Source organism: Neolamprologus brichardi, chromosome 5 (genome assembly GCF_056152115.1).
Source record: "Neolamprologus brichardi isolate AB-2024 chromosome 5, ASM5615211v1, whole genome shotgun sequence".
In the NCBI taxonomy this organism is placed as follows: domain Eukaryota; kingdom Metazoa; phylum Chordata; class Actinopteri; order Cichliformes; family Cichlidae; genus Neolamprologus; species Neolamprologus brichardi.
Window position 1 is genome coordinate 15,858,091 of NC_142108.1, and position 19,329 is coordinate 15,877,419.

The following is a 19,329-nucleotide window of genomic DNA, read 5'->3' on the forward strand; positions in this document are numbered from 1 at the left end:
GTTTCCTCGGTCCCTTAAGACGCTGAGAAAAGTGACACAGAAGGACACTCTGCTTTATGTGGAGCAGTTTCCTCGTCATTAAGCTGTCTCTGCGTGAAGTGAAGTGAAGCACCTGAGTCACCCAGGCCCTGAGGATTGATTATCGATGACAAATAAACCTGACACACTGTGGCTGCATGAGTGAGATACAGAGAGAGAATCTCCAGTTAGATTTCAATCATTTAGATTCAAAATAATATATAAAAAAACCCTTCATTCAACACCTGGTTACCTTTGGCAGTCGTCATTTATAAATCCATATTTTGTGCATCAAGCTGAAAGCTAAGAAATATGTCTTTCTATTGATTTTGTCTGGTAAATGTCAGCGAATAATGAAAAATGCAATTTGCTGAAGGGTGAAAGGGACGGATAGCTTCACAAACATTAAGGCACTAAAAACTCCTTTGTTTAAAGTATGCTGAAATTTCACATTATTACACTAAAGTCTGCCCCACTTCCACTCTCATCCTCACTTTTCCTTCACACGTGTCTGTTCTTCACAGCACACCTGTCAGCGCAACTCAGGAACTTGCAATCCTCACTTGTTCTGCATGAAAGAAACACACCAATAAATAACCCGACCCAACTTCTTGTAAAAACAAAGGTGCTTTTTGAACATTTTTTTTTACTGCCATCTCTTCTAAAGCTCGTTTCTCTTCGGCTGTCTCTTCTCAAATTCCTTTAAACCATAAATCAGCGCAGACAACAGCTGCAGGAGATCGAGTGAAACATAAAGAGACGCTGAACAGAAATATAAGCTACATACTGTATATATCTTCAAAGGTTAAAAAACATTAGTATTAAACTGGTTCAACATCATGTAAACCAGAGAAAATTCAACATCAAGCAGATTACATTTAAAGTTCGGTCCTAAATCGGGCGTTTAAGCTGCTGTAATGAGATCACTGCACCCAGAAAGCAGCTATCAGTGTGCAGCAAAACACTCCAGACTGCTCAGGGTTTTTTCTTTGTTTGTTGGCTTTTTCAGGCATTAGCTGCCGCCTCCACACTCACGTTACAAGTTCACAGACCTCCATCACAGCTGCAGACAAATTCATATCTACTATTATCTTATGTCTGAGTGTCTCCCCCTCCCTGATGCCTCGCTCTTTTCCACTTGACTCACTCACCTCTTTCACAGTTTCGTCCTCCAAACCCAAGTGGGCAATCACAGCTGAAGGAGCCCCACAGATTCACACAGGTTCCTCCATTCAGGCACGGGTTATTGTTGCAGAAGTGTCTCTTGGCAGAGCATCCTTGAAGGGCAGGAAAATAAGAGGGTAATACACCCGTTTGATCTATCGTAGCTCATTATTTCATCAGTAGAAAAGAGTCAGATGGTAATAAACTATTCATAGCAGGTACAACAATCATTTCCCACTGACTCTACCTTCCCCGCTGCTCTCATTATAGTCACTGCTGTTTCCTCTGCCAGGTTTTCCTCACTTGGCTGATCTAACAGTGTGCACTGTTTGACTGCAAAGCAGAGCCAGGTTTAAGAGCTGAACTAAAGGACAGCGAGCTTAAAAACAATGCATACCTGGCAGAGTGCCATTGTTAGCGATGAAGCTGGCCATGTCTATGTGCTGGTTGTCGATACGCAGGTTCTTCATGCAGCCCACAAACTGCTGGTTACAAACAGGAAAATCTTCTGGGAGTTTAGGGACTCCTCCGAGGAGCAAGGGGCCCGTCAGATCCAGAGACCTGACAACACAGAACCGTGAACATACATGCACCCAGAGTATCACTCTGCCTAAACCAAACACATTATCAACAGTAATGTGGGGGGTATGGGGAGAGAGGTGATGAAATATTCATTACAGGCACGGTCTTGCTGTGTTATTTTCCCTTGGGAGATAAAAAAAAGGAAAAGAAAGGATAAACATTGCAGTAAATGAAGAAACCAAAGCTTAGCCAACACCCCGCAGATGTGGAACCTCATTTCAAAACAAGTTTACTCGAACTACTGAGGTGAAGGCAAAGACAGTAATAAAGTAAATGGCTGAGATCAATACAGAAGTAAAGAGAGACTACACAAAGCAAAGGAAAAGAAGGTTAGTTACGGTTTATCTCTCGATCTCAACAGAACAGCTCTTTTCTCTGGTGTGCCTGTTGCAAACTTACTTTTTGGACCCTGATTGGCTGCCCTGAGCAGAGCACGTGTAGTTTCCAATCATGTGCCCAAACCTCAGGGCCACAGAGGTGTCGCAGTTGTCCACCGTCACTACGACGACCTTCTGGTCTGAGGGGCCCTGCGGGAGGCCGGCCTGGTTTAAGATTGGCTGTAGAACGAAACAAACGCGTGATAAATTAAGGGGCACTTTCTCCATAAGGTGGGGATTTAACTAAGAATAGTTTTATTTCACATTTTCATCCATGTTCACAGGGATTTGGAATTTTGCCATTTTTGTATTGCATGTCAGATATAAATGAGAATTACCGACAAAATCATGAACCACAGAAAAAGAAAAAAACAGTATTACCATGTTGCTATTTTTGAAAAATTGAGGTATTTTTGATCACTCAGCATTCATAAATAGCCTCAGAAATGTGTTATTATGAAAATACACATTATTGTGCTCCATTTGCTAAAAGATTAATAAAACAGAACAAAAAGTTCTGCGTGTCTCATCCGGAGCTAAGCTGTTTGTAGCTTTATGAGCCAGATTAAAGATTCAAACTTTGAAAGTGGAAAACAACAGGCAAATAAATGATCTTTGGCATCGCACTCAGTTCAGTTCCCGTTCAGCATCAGCTCGCTGCCGTCGAGCATTTTAATAATTCAGATCATAGCAGCTCGAGGTAAAGGCAACGGCTGGCAAGCAAACACACATGCACGCATGCATGCACACACACATGCGGGAGATGGGCTTGCTCTCCGCAGGACATCGCCCGGTCGACAAAGGATCTTTTCATTGTCTGAGAAATCAATAGGGGGGGGGAGTAAGAAAAGGAGGAGGAGGGCTGGAGAGAGAGAATTATGATGCTGTCAATAAAGGTTGCGACCTCTTTTCAAACCGCCCGGTTTCTCCGGGGTCACGTCAAGCTTCTAATAACCCTAAGTGTAGGTTCAAGCTGGTGTCACGAGCTGAGAGCAGAGCAGTGACCACCCTCACGCACAGCTGACCAGTTTGGCCGTCTGCAGGCGAGGACGGGCCGCTGAGCCGTCAGCTGGTCAGACAGGATTTAGCAGGAATTATCTAGTCTCATGTGCAGCGATAGTAAGAAAAAACTGGCTTATTGTTGATGTCTTCGAAACACACATTAGGTTTCTGTTTTCGCTGTCTGAAAAACGGATTCCTCCATGAGGTTAAATTAAAACACATCCCCTCTGGATGAGCCTCAGGAATGATAATTTCCTGACTGTTATGACTTCCTTTGTCGCTGACGTCTGATCTCTTAATTTAAAAGCTCTGATGAGAGAAACCCAGCTAGAGATATGCTGCAGATTTTCAGCAGCTCAATCCTAGCAAGACTATTAAGAAAAAAAACCAGTATAGAAAGTATGAAGTAATGACAGATAATTTTAGCTGAAGGCACTGCAGCAATTTAACTCATCTCACATGATTTTCATCGAGCGGATTGCATTAAATCTGTAACAGAGAGGCGACAGTTTGTTAAATTTTCCCTTTTGTGTCTTGTGATTGCAGTGTGCACAGTGCTGGTGATATGAACAGCACCAATAATAACCCAATAACGTATCTGGCTGTATAATTGGTCTTTTCACAGGACCTCACCTGAAATGCTTCACAATGCAAAGAGGATCACGTAGGTGGATTTTCAGGTTTTGATCCAAGTTAATCACTAACGACTCTTCAGAAGCTCAAAACATACAGAAAGGATGGTTTATAGAAAAGGTGGTAAAACAATAGTGGGCAGGTGAGGGCTTACTGATATAATGCTATATAATGCAGAAAAGATTAAACATGAGGTTTTTCTATGAGTTAGCAGTAGACTCTGTACTGAACTCATGCAATCTACGTTGACTCATAAACATCAGGACTTTTGCAAAGAAGTCAAAGTATTCAAAAACACAAAGATCATAGAAATGATTTTAAAGTAGTGGTTTGTTTTTCAGAACCGTATTCCACTTTGAATAAAAAGGGTGAAAAAATATGTATGGGTACCTGAAAACAGCAGTGCACCATCAGTGTCTGATTTATTAAACAAACCAGTAACTGAAAAACACTTCAATGCTGTTTTTGCTACAAAAGAACTCATCCACTCATAGCAGTACACCAGAGCACCCCCGGGGGTACCTGCACCCAATCTGAGACACCAAAATTCCCAGATTATCCCTTTAAGCCTTTCTGCTTCCAGCTGTGGAAGATCCACCGGAGGGACTGAGCACACTCAAGTTTATTAAAGAAATCTAAAGTGCTGCTGTTTTTCTGAACATGAAGGCTTCTTCAGGAGGTTTTGAGAGTGAGTCAGAAACAACTTCTTTATAGCAGGTTATCTTTCTTAAATTATTATTAGACCTATATGTATTATTAGGGAACATTTGTAATATATTGTATTATTTAATCTTGGTGCTGTAGCTGTGGAGATGAAATAGTCCAAAGCTTTGTGCAATAGAAAAATACCTTTTCTGATTCTGAAAGTAAAGCATAAACCTGCACATACATCAAAAAAGATGCATAAAACACTTGAATATAATTTAAAATGCAGGGTACCTAACTGCATGAACAGATCTGCAGACCTCACAGGGGCTCAAACTGAGGCGGTAAATGGTGAGAACTGTCAGAAAGGATGCTTAGGCCATTATGTCTGGCCCTGACAGCACACAGCTCATTCAGATTCATCATGGGTGCACTAATTATTTTGCTGGAACGACCATCGCCACAAATGCCCATCTATCCTCCAGACTGACTCGCTTGAAACCTACAGAGTCAAATATGAAGATGAATCCATTTTGTGCATGTCCTGAAAGTGTTATTTCCCAGAAAAGCACAACGGGCCCTGTTATTGAGCACCTTTCCCACAGGAAGTCACAATACGCTCAGCGGTGAATGGAAAAAGGAGAGTCTGATGGTGGCTTTTGCCTTGCAGTTTTTCCTCCTTGAGACCAATTTGTTACAAATTTGTTGATGATGAAACAAGCAAACATGTTGTCTGAATTGCCAAAGGTGAAATCACCCGACATGCTCTTTTCCACGGTTTTCCCTTCGCTGTGAAAGCTCTGAAACAGGCAGCGCTCCAGCTTGGACGCTCCTTTCACTGACCTCTGCTGTCATCAGTCACGGCTATTGACTCTCCAATAATGACTGTCTGTCAGCGTGTCTTTCTGCCGCACAAAACACGTCCTGTCAGAGCTGATCGGAGCGCACATATTTGCTCTGCTCCGCTTAAAACGCTGCTCTCACAAGCCGCTACAGGGGATTATGGGAATATGAGTTCCCTGTCATAGAGGGTGACGGGGGTGGCGCAGGAGGAGCCTGGCAGCGAGCAACACAAATATGGGATCTAAGATTGACTAGTAAAACCATAGCAACAAGAGGGGTTGGCCCTGAAGCGCGGCGTCCTCGTTCAAAGCCCGAGTCAATACTTCACTTTGCCTTTCTTTACACTCCTTTCGCTCCTCTCTTGCTCTGCCTTTCTGTCCTCGCTGGGCAAGAGAGAGAGGGGCACCTTCCCCGGGGCAGCATCATTCACTGCCCATGGTCCCAAAGGAAGCAGAGGCAAACACAAAGGCAGCGGTCATTGCCATTCTCCACAGTCCCCCGCCGTCCTGAAAGCCACATTTCAATCTAAAAATGCCCCCCCACCACCACCCCCCTTCCTCCCTCACTCACCCTGCCCCACCCCCCCGTGGACAGGGACGGGTCAGAGAGGGCCACCGTGGGATACCTCCTGAGGGAGGAGCCATGTTTCTACCTCAGCGACTCACAGGATGTGGAATATGAGAGGATTAGTTCAGCTAGAGCTTGAGCTGAATCCTGCACACTTCTGGGATATTCAGCCCCCGAAAATATGAGGCTTTCAGTGCAATGAATATTCTCAGCTGCCAAACAGAGAAGTCTGACTGCTCTGCGTTAGTTAGATATTATGTGGCTTACATTCATTGTTATAAACAAGGTGGGAAAATGAGAACAACACCTCAAAGAGGTGCACCACAAACCACAGCCTTGAAATCATCATAGAGTTGTTGAATGAACACACTGAACAACCTTAGTGACGGCAGGATTACTCTTCTCCTTAATGAAGTGGCCACTGTGCCGAACACATACGGCTCAATGAGTTCAATGTTCATTATTTGTTTAAGTTGTTTTAACTACTTCCCATTAAGGCCACCCTCCCTGTAAGCCAGCTTTCTTCTGATTGGCTGCCCCTCATAAACATAATGTTCAAACAGCAGCAGGTGGGTGGGGCTTCCACAGCCAGAGCCATGTGCTTAAAGCATGATTTAGACTTCTGTGGGAAAGCTACACTGTAGTAGTGACAATCTAACCGGAAAACCCTTTTAACCCTATCCCATAACCTTCCACGCCACTCAGGTGTTGTGGACCGCGCCGACTCTACACATAGCAAAATTTCTCTACATCCACGTCAGGTTACGCGAAAGGATTGGGTGTACCCATATGGAAAAGATATATATAAATCTTATAAAGTTTGTATCTGTCTTGTGTGAAACTTTTATGAAAAGCATACAAGAGTGAAAACACATATAAGATCCCTTGAAAAATTATATAATGAAACTTGTATGTTTTGGATACTTACTAAAACAATATATGAAAGTAATGAGAAAGTGGCCACTTTCATGAGAAAATCATATATGTTTTTACTATTTCTTTTTCATATGGGTAGGGTTAAAAGAGTTTCCAGTTAAGACGTAGCTTATGATGTCTATTTCACTCAGAAGTATAAATAAGGCTTCATTTGGCTGTATTGGGAATTTCTACCCAATTTAAAAATAAATTGAACAAAGAATCAGAGCTGTTGAAGTTTTTGTTATCGATTTGATTAATGAGACAAAAATGTTTGTAGGCGAAGAATCAACAAGTTTCCATCCAAAAGTTAACAAGATGTGCCCCCCCCCCCTTTTTTTTTTATCAGTACAACTGGCTAAAATCTAACATGGCCGTGTTATTATACGCATTGAATAGAAGATATGCACTGCGGGGGTGTTGCCTGGCAACATCTTTATGATGCAAAGTGACTTCCTCAATAGACTAAAATGTGACATCCTGCGTTGTTGGTCCTGGGTGGGAAAGTACTGACACAACAGCTCCATAAGTTCCTCCACTGATTGAGTTGTTGTGAGATTCTTACAGAGAAATGTACCAGTCAGACATATTAGGCCCAATCTGAGCATGTCTGGAAAAAACACGGGCCTCCCCACTCATTCTTTCACCGCCCCTCCTCTCTCGTCTGTCGCTCTCCCTCCATCAGTGTCTGCTTGGCATGCTGGCTCTCTTCCAGATCATCAGCCTGTCAGCAACGACTCTTTAGTCTGATGGCGCAGCAGAACAGCCAACTTACACAGCTCACAGCTTCCTGTCTGCAAACCGGTTTACATCCACTACAGTCAGCCCTCTATGAACGCCTTGAAGGCCGCTGAGGAAGAGCGTCAGCTGCCAGTTATCGCTGCTGCCAGCCAGGCTGGAGCACTGCAGTCTGTCAACTGCAGAATATCAGGATTTCTCTCCAGATGTCGTCACTAACTCAGCCTGGCTGGATTTAACCACCTGGTATACACTTTCCTATCCCCGAGCACTTTCCAGTTTTCCTTAATGGTTTTATGAATTTTTACTTCAACCTTTTCCTATCTTTTCGAGATCATGAGTTTGTTTCTGCCTAAACATAAGTGTAAGAGAAAAGAAGAGCAAACACAAGAAAGCACCGATTTCCACCTTTTCCTGTTTCAGTGACTGATTTAGGTTTTTGCACTCGAGTGCCAACTGAACAAACCCAAGAGACCTTTGCTTTTACAAAGGGGGCATCAAATAGAAAGTCTAGTTACAATGCTTAATGATGTTTTTGTATTCTGAAAAGCAGTTTTTGAATATACACTGCAGCACTGTACTTTTCTAAACATGGGGGGTATATTTGTCTGACTCAGTCAGAACATATGCTAAATGTTCCTTAACCTTGAAGGTGAATTATACACACATCACATGACCACATAACATAACCAGGCAACAATCTCATGCTGTGGTCTACATATGATAAAGGATGTCAGATGATGTCCTGACCTGAACCTCTCAGCATTGTCTGGAGCTGATGTGTGAAAACGGCTGAGCTGGGTTTCGATGCACAGCATAAATTTAGAGTGACCGACCCCAACTGGTCACTGCTTTTCATGTTTAACCGAAGCCATTTCAAATATTTAATGTCTAAAGAAAATAATTTTACACAAGAAAAATCTCAGTCAAAAAGAAAGGGCACATTTTTGGCACATTTTAAACAAAACAAATGTGTTAATTAGTTTGTCCTGATCCTGGCAAGTAAGCACTTTTGGACATAGACAAGCACAGTTGGGCAGTGAGCCTCTGCAGGGTTGGTGTGGATGATTAGGGGGAAAAAATCATGAGTGAAACTAAGTTGAATGAGCGATTTGAGTGGAAAAAAACGGAATAGTGTATTTTCTCTATGGTTTTGTGACGTTCCTCCTGCTATCTGCATGAAAGTACCGGCCTACTCTTAATGATTAACTGACATGTGAGCTAGTGCAGCTCACTCGGGCCTTCCAGGCTATAAAAGCTGGCCATCTCTTCCTTTCCACCTGCCACCAATCCTCTTTTATATCTGAATTTTGTTAGTTTACTTGCAATAAATTATATTTATTTAAGTGACAGCTTGCTAATGTGTTTACCTTTCTTTCAAGAAAATTCCCCTCAGATCCATTCGTTTCGTTACTGATTAAACCAAACTGTGAGAAGTGAGTGCAAACTTCTGAAACAAGGTTATGCCCGGGAAAGTGTGAGGACCACTGCTTTGAACCATAGACGCAAAATTAAGAGTTCACACAAACCTTGTTGTAGTAGTGAACTTCCACCGTGTGCCACTGGCCGTCGCTGATACCTCCGAGGATGTAGGGGGAAACTGTAGTCTTGGTTTCACCTGGAGAACAATGAGGTGAATGACTGCACAGATTCAAGGATAATGAGAATTAAAAAGGTATTTTCTGAACACCACCCTGATGAAGAACTTCTCTACCTGCGGAAAAGGTGAGCTGTATCTGCTCGTTGATAATTTCCATTGCGATGAAGTCATGTTTTTCATTGAAGCGGCCGTTATAAAGTAACAAACCATTGGGCTCTTTGGTGGCAAACCTGAAAAAAGAGAAAACATGGTATAATCCGGTTTCAATCTCCTGTCTCTTTTACTCAACCCCAAAATTAAAGTTAGAAATCTGTTGTTTTGCATTTAGCAAAATTTGCCTACACAGCTTAAACTTAACTGTTTGTTACTTTACAACAATGATTGTGGTTATTGTATTATATTATATTTTCATCTCATACACCTGCAGACATTTGGGTTCAAAAAGGAGTTCATGTTAAACTCAATGAATGCAAGGTGCTAAGGTCCTGCAAAGAAAGGGCTGCAAAACAAGCTCAAATCATCACCCTTCCACCACCGTGCTTCAGAGTTGGTATGAGGTGTTTATGCTCATCCTTTTCAGGGCTCTTGTAGTTTATTCAGACACAGCTTTTGAAACCTAAACTGTGTTGTCAAGTTCTTTCAGAGAAAATAGGTTTTCTCCTGGCAGCCCTTCTAAACAAATCATACCTGTTCATTTGTTTTTTTGTACCTGTACTATCAGGAACTTTAATATTTAACATCAAACTGGGGTTTGCAGAGTCTGAAATGTATCTCTTGGTTTCTTATTTGCAGTTTCTTCACAGTCTGACTTTGAGGTGAATTTGTTGGGGCATCCACTACTGGCAACTTTCTTAATTTTTTTTCCAATTGTGTATAATCATTAAGAATGATGGACTTCTTATTATTTAAAAATGGTCTTGTAACATGTGGCAGAGGTGTGGTCTCTGGCTCAGCTGCAGGGGAGGGGTGGCGCAGTGAGCTCAAGGGGCGGTGCCAGGCAGGTGAGTGACACTGACAAGGTCTCTACTTCTTTTAGTAACGCTGGAGTGAAGAGGACGCCTCCTTCAGAAGGTGTGCACAATGCCGGGAGAGAGCTGCAGTCAGAAGTGTGTGCCAAACCAAAAAGGATTGCTGTGGGTCGAGCAACAAAAACAAAATGCTCAGTATAGTTTGTGTGTGTGTGTGTGTGTGTCTGTGTAGGTTCTTCTACAAAACTCTTCCCAGATTCATGGGAACCAACAATTGCTTCTCTAAGATTATTACCAATGTCCCTTCCTCCTTGGCATTGTGCTAACACATTCCAGACCTCTATAAAGACGCCTGTTTACAGAAGTCTTTACACTTGCTGATGATCAATTAATCATATACATTTGATTCACACCACCTGGCTCCAACTTATGCTTGTAATTCATATGGAAATAGTAAAAGCGTGCTTAGTTTTGTACAGTCCTTTTCCCCATGACTGTAAGTGTATGTGCACATTAATGTGTTATGGAAATAAAGTCCAAAAAATGTGTCTCCAACCAAAAATTACTGTATTTTTTAAAGTATTGTGGTCATCAGGAATTTTGTTTGCATGGAATTTGCTTTTTATGTTACAGCCTTCAAACATAAGGATACCAAAAAACACGACGTCTAACAGAAAAAGCAAACGCAGGGTGCCGTGATTGTATTTGCTGCTAAAAGAGAAAAGAAGGAGGGCAGGGGTCTGGTTTGACCCATTTAAAAAGATTCATACTACCCCGTCTGAATCACCTTGCTTTCTTTCACTAAGGAGGGAAACAGCCAGTAACGCAGTGTGATGTGCAGCTTGCTGGCACGAAGATGAGCTCAAGAATTCTTTACATTTTTTTACAACTATTATTAAACAGATAATATGGTTAATCGTGTGCATAAGGCCAAGACAAAACAAAAGGAGAGGAAAAAGTACTATTTGAAGCACAGACAGTCAAGGAATCAGCGTGCCACGAATAGAAGCAGAGCCACATTAAATGACACACTGCAACACTGAGACAGAAAACTAGGGCAATGTCAAAGCAGCAGAGTGGGGGGAAAACACTACTGCAACTAAGGAAGATGCACACCGTAAAACAACTCAGAGTAATGACAACAGCAGCTTTCTCATAAAAGGAGTCAATGCTGTGGTTGTTCAGATTTAAATTTGTGTCTTGATGGTGCATCGAGAGAGGAGAGAGAGAGAGGGATAGTCCTCGCATATTAATGCACCTTTCAAAACATATGGACACACAGTTTACAGCCCAGGTGCAAAGAGCTGATGATGCTTTGTCTATGTGTGATCAAAGCATGTGGTTTAAAAATAACATGCCTTTACCTGTCAGCTGCAGTCTGTGGTCGTAAATCTGATCCTGTGGAAATGGGTCACTGAGATATTTAAAAGTGTGCCATGACAAACTAGATCTGGTGCTAACTACCACATTCATTCATTATCCACCCCACAGGGGAACCAACAATGGGCAAATCTGCCACCTGAGAAGAATGTGTGACTTTCTGGCATCTGAATTTTCAGGTTGTTTTACTCGATTGATATCCGGCTTAAATTTTCCTCGAAAGAGCTAATTAAATATTTCTTTGAGAAAGGTCACGCTCAGACTTCTCCATTACCAAAATGAAGCTGTAGCCTCCCACTAAGCTATGTCTCTACAGCAAGGATGTCATTCATACATCCAAATATCCATACATGAACAGCTGCCCCCGCCAGTCTTCAGGGATTCAGGGGCTACTGTATATGATGCTGTTTGTGCCGTGTTCTCCAGCTGAAGAGCAGCCAGAGGGCATGGCACCACTGACCTGCTTACTGAGAGATAAGATAATCACGACCGCAGAGAAAAGAGGATGCCGATGCTCCGGCTGATAATGACGGTGGAGCGAGTACAGACAGTGCCGTCACACTCCTTCTAAACATGCAGTGAAAAATAGAGAATGTCAAGGAGAGTTATTATCTCCGCTCTGGAGCCTCTTCAGCGGTCCTTCGTCTTTGACGTATCGATTTAAAAGGCTGCTCTACAATGCCCCCCTGAGCCCTCTGAACTATGAGGGTAATCAGCCAGAACTAAATACTGACTCCACGGGCATCACTGCGTGTCACATTAGGCACCCATCAGTAAAAATAACAACCAGACTCCCCTTATGTGGGGAACCATGTCACGCTATGATAACATGCTGTGATACAGAGGACGTGTGAAGTCAGGAGGAAAAGAAATGATCCCATTATTGATGTTACAGCCTAGGGTTGGGTAAAATACTTTAGTCTTTTTGAGCTTTAGTTTAATCTTCCCACACGTACATACTGATTTAATGATTTAATAGTTTTATAACCTCAATGTTTTTCTTTCTTTTTTTGTTTTACACTTGTTCACTAAACAACTTATCAACCAATCACATGGCAGCAACTGACTGCATCTAGCAATGTAGACTTGATCAAGACGACCTGCTGAAGGTCAAACTGAGCATCAGAAGGATGAAGAAAGTGGATTTAAGAGACTTTGATGACTATGCTACATGGTTGTTGGTGCCAGATGGGCTGGTCTGAGTATTTCAGAAACTGCTGATCTGCTGGGATTTCAGAAACACAACCATCTCTAGAGTTTGCAGAGAATGGTCTGAAAAGTAGAAAATATCCAGTGAGAGTCAGTTCTCTGGGTGAAAAGGTCTTGTTGATGCCAGAGGTCAGAGAGGAATAGCCAAATTGCATTGAGCTGATAGGAGTAGTAACAGTAACTCAAATAACTACTCATTACAGGTCTGCAGAAGAGCATCTCAGAATGCACAACACGCTGAAGCTTGAAGTAGATGGGCTACAGCAGCAGAAGACCACACTGGGTACAACTTCTGTCAGCAGGAAACAAAGGCTACAATTAACATGGTCTCACTAATATGTCATGGGAGATCAAACCTGTTCAGTTCCAATGGGAAGGTGACAAGGTGACAACACCTGCCTAGGACCCGCCCTCTATCTTGTACCAAGCTTCTCACTGGGAGACTCCCAGAATAGGTGACAGCGCACACCATACAGACACGACAAAAAACGTTGTGGTGGTCAGACATACTGTGTCCTGGGAGGACAGACTAGTTCTTATGAAACAGAAGAAAGCTGAGAACCAATATCTGCTTGATGAGGTCCTTGCTAAAGTATTGCACGTCTCATTTACCATCCAACTCAACAGCCGTGGTTTTCTGCTTTACTATGTCCTCAAGAAAGTTTGCATTTAAGCTTCAAAAACTGAAGAAAGCAGGTGGGCAGCTGAGACTAGTTGCTTGATGAGAACCCTTCTGCAGGGTCGGTGTTTCACCCCATAGCATCTACCACAACCTGCATGCCTCTCACAGGTGGGGTGTGGGGTGAGACACTTCTGAGACACCTGCTGAATCTGATGAAGGGTTCCCAGCAAAGTGAGCCCTGTAACCATCTAGCCACCAGACTACTACAAGGCCTTTACATCCCGTTGCTTCAGCAGTTTCTGCTTGGACCAAAGGATGTCTGATGTTTCCTTAATCCTGTAAAAAACGTTTACATTATTTTTGCTCGCTTCTCCCTTCAGGGGTCACCACAGCAAATCATCTGCCTCCATCTCACTCTGTCAAATATCATTTACAACCCTTTTCAGCACGACTTTGACTTTAATGTGAATTAGTAAATGGGATAAACTGTGACCTCTATATTATTTTTCACTTACAGACAATATTAAAAAGATTAATATAAAATAGAAGTCCTCAAAAATCTTTAGCTTGAGTTTTTAAGCAATTTATTTAAATCTTATTCGCTCTGAGCCAAATACACTTTTTGTAATATTGTTGAAATCTCAGCCACCTAAAATTAGTCGTCACACTGAGTGAGTGAACAACCACACACCCTGAGCCATTTTTCATGACAGAAGCTCTGCAAGAAACCCAATCGGTGCAGGCTCAGGTAACACAGCCACTTGTTGACCTCACCAGCTTTAAGCTCTAAGTATTGGCACAGCAGCTACTTCACAGCTTCTCTCACATGCACATGAAATACAGATGGCTTTGAAAACTGGTCTGAGCAGTTCTCCATCAAAAAAGATTGTCATCTGAACCTCACTTAAAGACATGGACCGGTCCAGAAAGCGCAAAGGGAGGATATCATTTCCACTAACAGCCATTGTGAGCTGAGCACAATGTCAGGACATACTCCCTGTGAAACCATCCCACAGGTGATACTTGTTGTCACTTGTTGTGACATATATCAAACACAACGAACAGCTTTTATCATTGATTTAGTTTCATAACACGGAGGATCCATGCAAAGACATCAGGTCCTGCTGTCTTTGCATGTGTTCACTCTCTGCTCTCCTCTAAAGCACCTCCCCCCCTTCATTATCCTCCTTAAAATAATCAGAACACATTTAAAGATTCTGGTTTAATTTTGAATTCTGCTAAAGTTGCACAAAAAATGCACCAATATGATAAAATACCTTTAAGGAGGATATGCCACAAGGAAGGAAAAAAAATGCATTCACAGATACTACAGAGCATTTCTGAGGTAAAACTATAAGTGTTATTATCTACAGAAGGACTGTCGTGATAGGAAATAAAAGCTGAAAAGATGTAGAAGAAAAACTTAACAGAGCTTCATGAAATATACATGAGAGGTTTGTAGCTTAGCTTTTTCTTTTTGTATAAAAAAAATAAAGTGAACCTTGGGCTCAAATCATTCCTATTTTTTCTAAATGCTAATTTTAGTTTGAGGTATCGCCTCTAGCTCTAAGAGAAAGCGCCAGTGATAGCACTGACATTACTTACGCTGTTAAATTCAGGGAAAAGTTTAAAGGAACAAAAAGAGGCTGCTTTTGAGTTCTAACTTTATGTTAGATGACAGAAAATGTGCATATTTGTTCCTGCTATTTGAATAGATATAGATGAAACAGATGAATAGATAATGCTACATTCGTTAACAGATGGATATGGGTTGCTTTGTTCTTCTCACCAACAGCTCACCAGGCTCACTGATTTAGATTTATATCTTATTTGTGCAATAAAAATATTGTAGATACACACATCCCCCTGTCTAATGCGTCATGGCTCAGTCTAGAGTAGATATTTTTCCTTGCAACAATAGAAAAATTGTGGGTTGCTTGGTGTTTGCAAGTAATTATTGCAACTTGCCCTGAGGTTGACGGTAGTTGCAAGTCAATTATACAGCTCGAGCAAGGGGACGCAACCAGTCTACATACAATTACAATCAGTCTCTGACAAATATGAGAAGGTTTGCAAATAATTGCTGCCTTCCTTTTAAACCCAGACAGATTGCCAACACGTTGCAATAAATCTGAGTCAGTCTGTGCAAATGAGGGCAACTTGTCTGTAACTTATCTGCAATGTGTCGGTAAGATGACTTTACTCAAATGGTTCTATTCTGATTATACTCCTACTGAAATTTTTCATGTGACGTTTCTCACATGTGCAAAACTCAGGAGTTGTCCGCCATAGTGGATGTGTAACAACTGCTGGTTGCTAGAAGAACATGTATATGGGGAGTGGTTCCTGGAAGTTGGTGGCTCTTCTTGAATCCAATTGGTTGCAAAGAGTTTGCATCTTTGTCTGGAAATATTAACTGCTAGCTGAGGGGTAGTGCAGCATGATAACCTATGATGCGGACCATAAATTCAGAAGGTTCATCCTCAAAGTAAAAGCTGCGCTTCAGCACTGCAGCTAACATGTTTCAAAGGGTGCAAACCATTTCTGGTTTGTGCTGCACGTTTTCACAGTTTCAGTACCGGTTGAGGAGCCCGATCCATCACTTTCATTCCAATTACAATAGCAACCAAAGCAATTAGAAGAAAGTTTCTGCCAAAAACAGACGGCAAAAACCTTGACTACATGTAAATGACATTTTACATTTTCATTTAGAAATGTTGACTCTTCTAAGAATTCAAGGACTTCTTTCCAACAATAGGGAGAGAAAACCAGGAACTGTGAATAAAAAAAACACATTTTAAAGGGTGATTAAATCTAAGTAATGCTGCCACACATTTTCCAGTCTCTCCCAGTCTTTGTCCTGGTGAGGGAGACTGTGCTAAAATAGGACAGCTGCTGACTCACAGCTCACAGTGACCGGTGACACTGACTGTAATAAGATCAGACTAACTCTTGGCAGTTGGATTAGCATCCCCATGTTATGCAGGGCTCCTCTCCAAAACCATAGCTTCTTCAGGTCACCTTCCTTCTAACATTTACTTGTCATGCTGCACGCCTGTGCAGAGCACACAGGCCAAACAGAAAGTATGTTTGAGCAGTGATTGTGTATTCACAGCACAGATACTATACTCTAAAGTTAAAGTGGCTCTACAGGAGATGGCTGTTGTTCAGTGAGCCCATTACTGCTATTAAACACCATTATGGTTACATAAATGTGAGGTGGCAGAGCACACTCCTGCGAGGGTGAGGGTTGGTGAGTGAGCATGCAGACACAGGGTGTGGGAGTCGATGAAGAGTGAATCACAGAGCTATGGTGCAGAACAGGTGGCGCAGGTGAGCTGCAGCTGGTTGCAGGGAGAAGGAGGAGGAGGAGCTTACGTGAGCGAGAGGGTGAAGTGAAAACGCTGGCGGAGGCCCTTAAAGGTCAGGAAGGAGTGCGGGGGAAAGTTTCGTGTGGTCATCTCACAGTACGGCTTCTCGTAGCCTCCCGGTGGACACTCGCACTTAAAGCCGCCGACCAGCAGGTTCACACAGGTGCCTCCGTTCTTGCAGACCCCCGGCGCACAGCGGCCTGAGCGAGACGACAGCTCGCAGCGTTCTCCTGGAGGTGGATAGAAGAAAGGCAGGGGAGCGAAATGAGAATTCATATCACTTGTGATAAGGCAGGCATACCATCTGGGACGCGGCAGTGCTATATGCTATTTTCTGTCACTGCAACTCTCCTATATGTGCCGTTACACAAGAGTAACACCTCATATCAGCTCATAAATACCTCTTAGACAGAAACAGAGACGATAAAAAATAAATTAGAAACACTGTTTACAGAGTGTATCAGAGGAAATCATGCACACTGGCTTCTCTTTGATAGTGCCTGCAGTTTCAGGCTGTCTCTTTCCTCTGTATCACACCCAGCATGACTCCCTCTGCTCCCTCTGGGAATAAGGCTGCAGTTTGTGCTGAATTATATTCAGCAGAATGACACGATGGCTGAAAAGCAGCGAGCTGGAAGTGCATTCAGACTCTGAAGCTTTCAAACGATATGATTGCACTTTCTGCTGCAGACTGAGGTGGCTCCTGATGATTACTCCCTGCTTTTTCCACACCTTTCAGACACTTGACGAGTTCATCACTTGAAATCAAAAAAGGGCTTGTCTCCTACCTTTCCTCTAAAAAAAAATATCATTTTTAGAACTCCATCGAGAATTATCTATTTTGATCCATTAGGGTTCGGTAAAGTTTCATAGTGGGTTGGGCAAACTACCGGGCTGGAAACAAGACATTTACTAATCAGTAAACAGATAAACAGAAAATAAGCGAACAGCAATGTTGGTAATCAAATAAATCAGTATTTTTCCAAAGCAAAAATAAGACAGTAAATATTCTTGTTGATGTTTTGTCTGCATAGAGGACTTTTTTTTAGCACCTCCAAGTTAATCCGTTTTGTTAAATAGGGTTTCATTAGACATAAGAGGCATTTTGTGATTAACAAACTATCAGGAAAAACAGTTAAATGTGTAGAATAATGCTAAAAACTGCACATGGACTGAGATCCTGTTTACGCATGTAGTCACTGGAAGCGAAGGTCCATTCAGAGCCAGGAAAAACCCTGCAGTTCTTGGATTAACTGAGAGTTCAATCAGTGATGATAGAATTGTTAGTTGCAGTCCCAGATCCACAGAGATGAACTGTGAGAGGTTAGAGGTCACATGACGCCAGTAAAGGAAGACTGTGATCAATGTGAAGGGAAGGACCAGGGTAGCCGTGGGACAGCGACAGACGGTGTACTGTGACTCCATGAATGAGTCTTCATCCTTCTCTGCAGCGCTGTCTGTCTCACATGTGCCATTTGTCTCGGTCTTGGGGACGGGAGGCTGCAGTGGTTGCTGAGGCGAGACTGCTCGCTCTCCCACGGGCGAACAGGAATTTGTGTCAAAGCCACTAAGCCAGCAGTGTGGAAGACTTCCGCTGCGTGCAGCACTACTGTAACACTGGCACACACACACAGCTCACATCTTCATCCAACAGCACTGATACACAGGCCTTTCATTTACTCCTTCACTATTAATCACTCCATTCACAGTCCACAGAAAGCACGCTTTTTTGTTTTATTGCCGTTGTTGGAAAACATCCATTCAGTCTCAATAAATTCAGGAACTGCCGGTCGAGACTTCCTGATAATGACTCTGAACGTTTATTGATTAACAGAAAAGATTATATAAACACAAAAGCAGAGACACGGTCAGAATGCAGAGATTAATGCTGAGAAACATATATATATATATATATATATATATATATACATACATACATATATATATATATATATATATATATATATATATATATATATATATATATATATATATATATATATGCTCTCACAGCACAGTTTCTCAGTCAGAAAACCATCGACATAGTATTCATTCCTTTATTCATAAATTCTTATTAATAATCACTAATAAGACGTTTTCCTCAAATGAGAGGAAATTGGCCAGGAACAACCCGGGAACCACCCAGTCTGCCATGAACTGCTTTTTTAGCATCCCAGCTGGGGATCAGGGCCCACTGAAGGGTTGCAGAATAAAAATGCGATGGTTAATGGGGCGGTTAAAAGATAAACTGCTGCTTTAACTCTGAGTTGTGGGATAAAATGAACATTAAATGGAAAAATGAGTAAAATATCGCAAAACTGGACAACAGTGTATTTTCTCTCCATCGTGAACACTTTCTAAGTGCGCTCTTTCCTGAAGTGGCATAAAGTCAAAATCTGTCAGTGCTCTGTTCCAGATGGAGTGAAGCCTAACAGTGGCTCCAACCTGTCATCTTGCAAATATTAGCTGTCCTCTTCTTACTGATGCTTCCTGAGAACAAACAGCCACTGATGGCCAGCCAGCTGTAAAATAAAACCTTCCTGTTACACTGCTGGCAACCTTGTTATTAATTCAGCAACTTGCTGTTTAGGCAATAGAGCACTTTTGTTTCTTTAAGCAGTCGCTGTGGACGAACACACTGAAGCTGAAGCTGAAGAAAAGTCCCAGTAACATCAAAGTTTTCTTTACTGTGGAA

At 42.2% G+C, this 19,329-nt stretch overlaps 1 protein-coding gene across 3 annotated transcripts in view; it reads right to left on the reverse strand.

Moving 5' to 3' along the window:
* celsr2 (cadherin, EGF LAG seven-pass G-type receptor 2) overlaps positions 1-19,329 on the reverse strand; it is a 70,091-nt gene that overhangs the window by 18,514 nt on the left and 32,248 nt on the right. For all 3 annotated transcript variants that reach the window (XM_006783399.3, XM_035904082.2, XM_035904077.2), the window contains exons 3-8: positions 16,642-16,864; positions 9,199-9,314; positions 9,014-9,102; positions 2,164-2,321; positions 1,580-1,743; positions 1,170-1,295 (exon numbers count right to left, since the gene is read on the reverse strand). In XM_006783399.3, the coding sequence (XP_006783462.2) occupies positions 1,170-1,295; positions 1,580-1,743; positions 2,164-2,321; positions 9,014-9,102; positions 9,199-9,314; positions 16,642-16,864 (876 nt within the window). The remainder of the gene's footprint in view (positions 1-1,169; positions 1,296-1,579; positions 1,744-2,163; positions 2,322-9,013; positions 9,103-9,198; positions 9,315-16,641; positions 16,865-19,329) is intronic.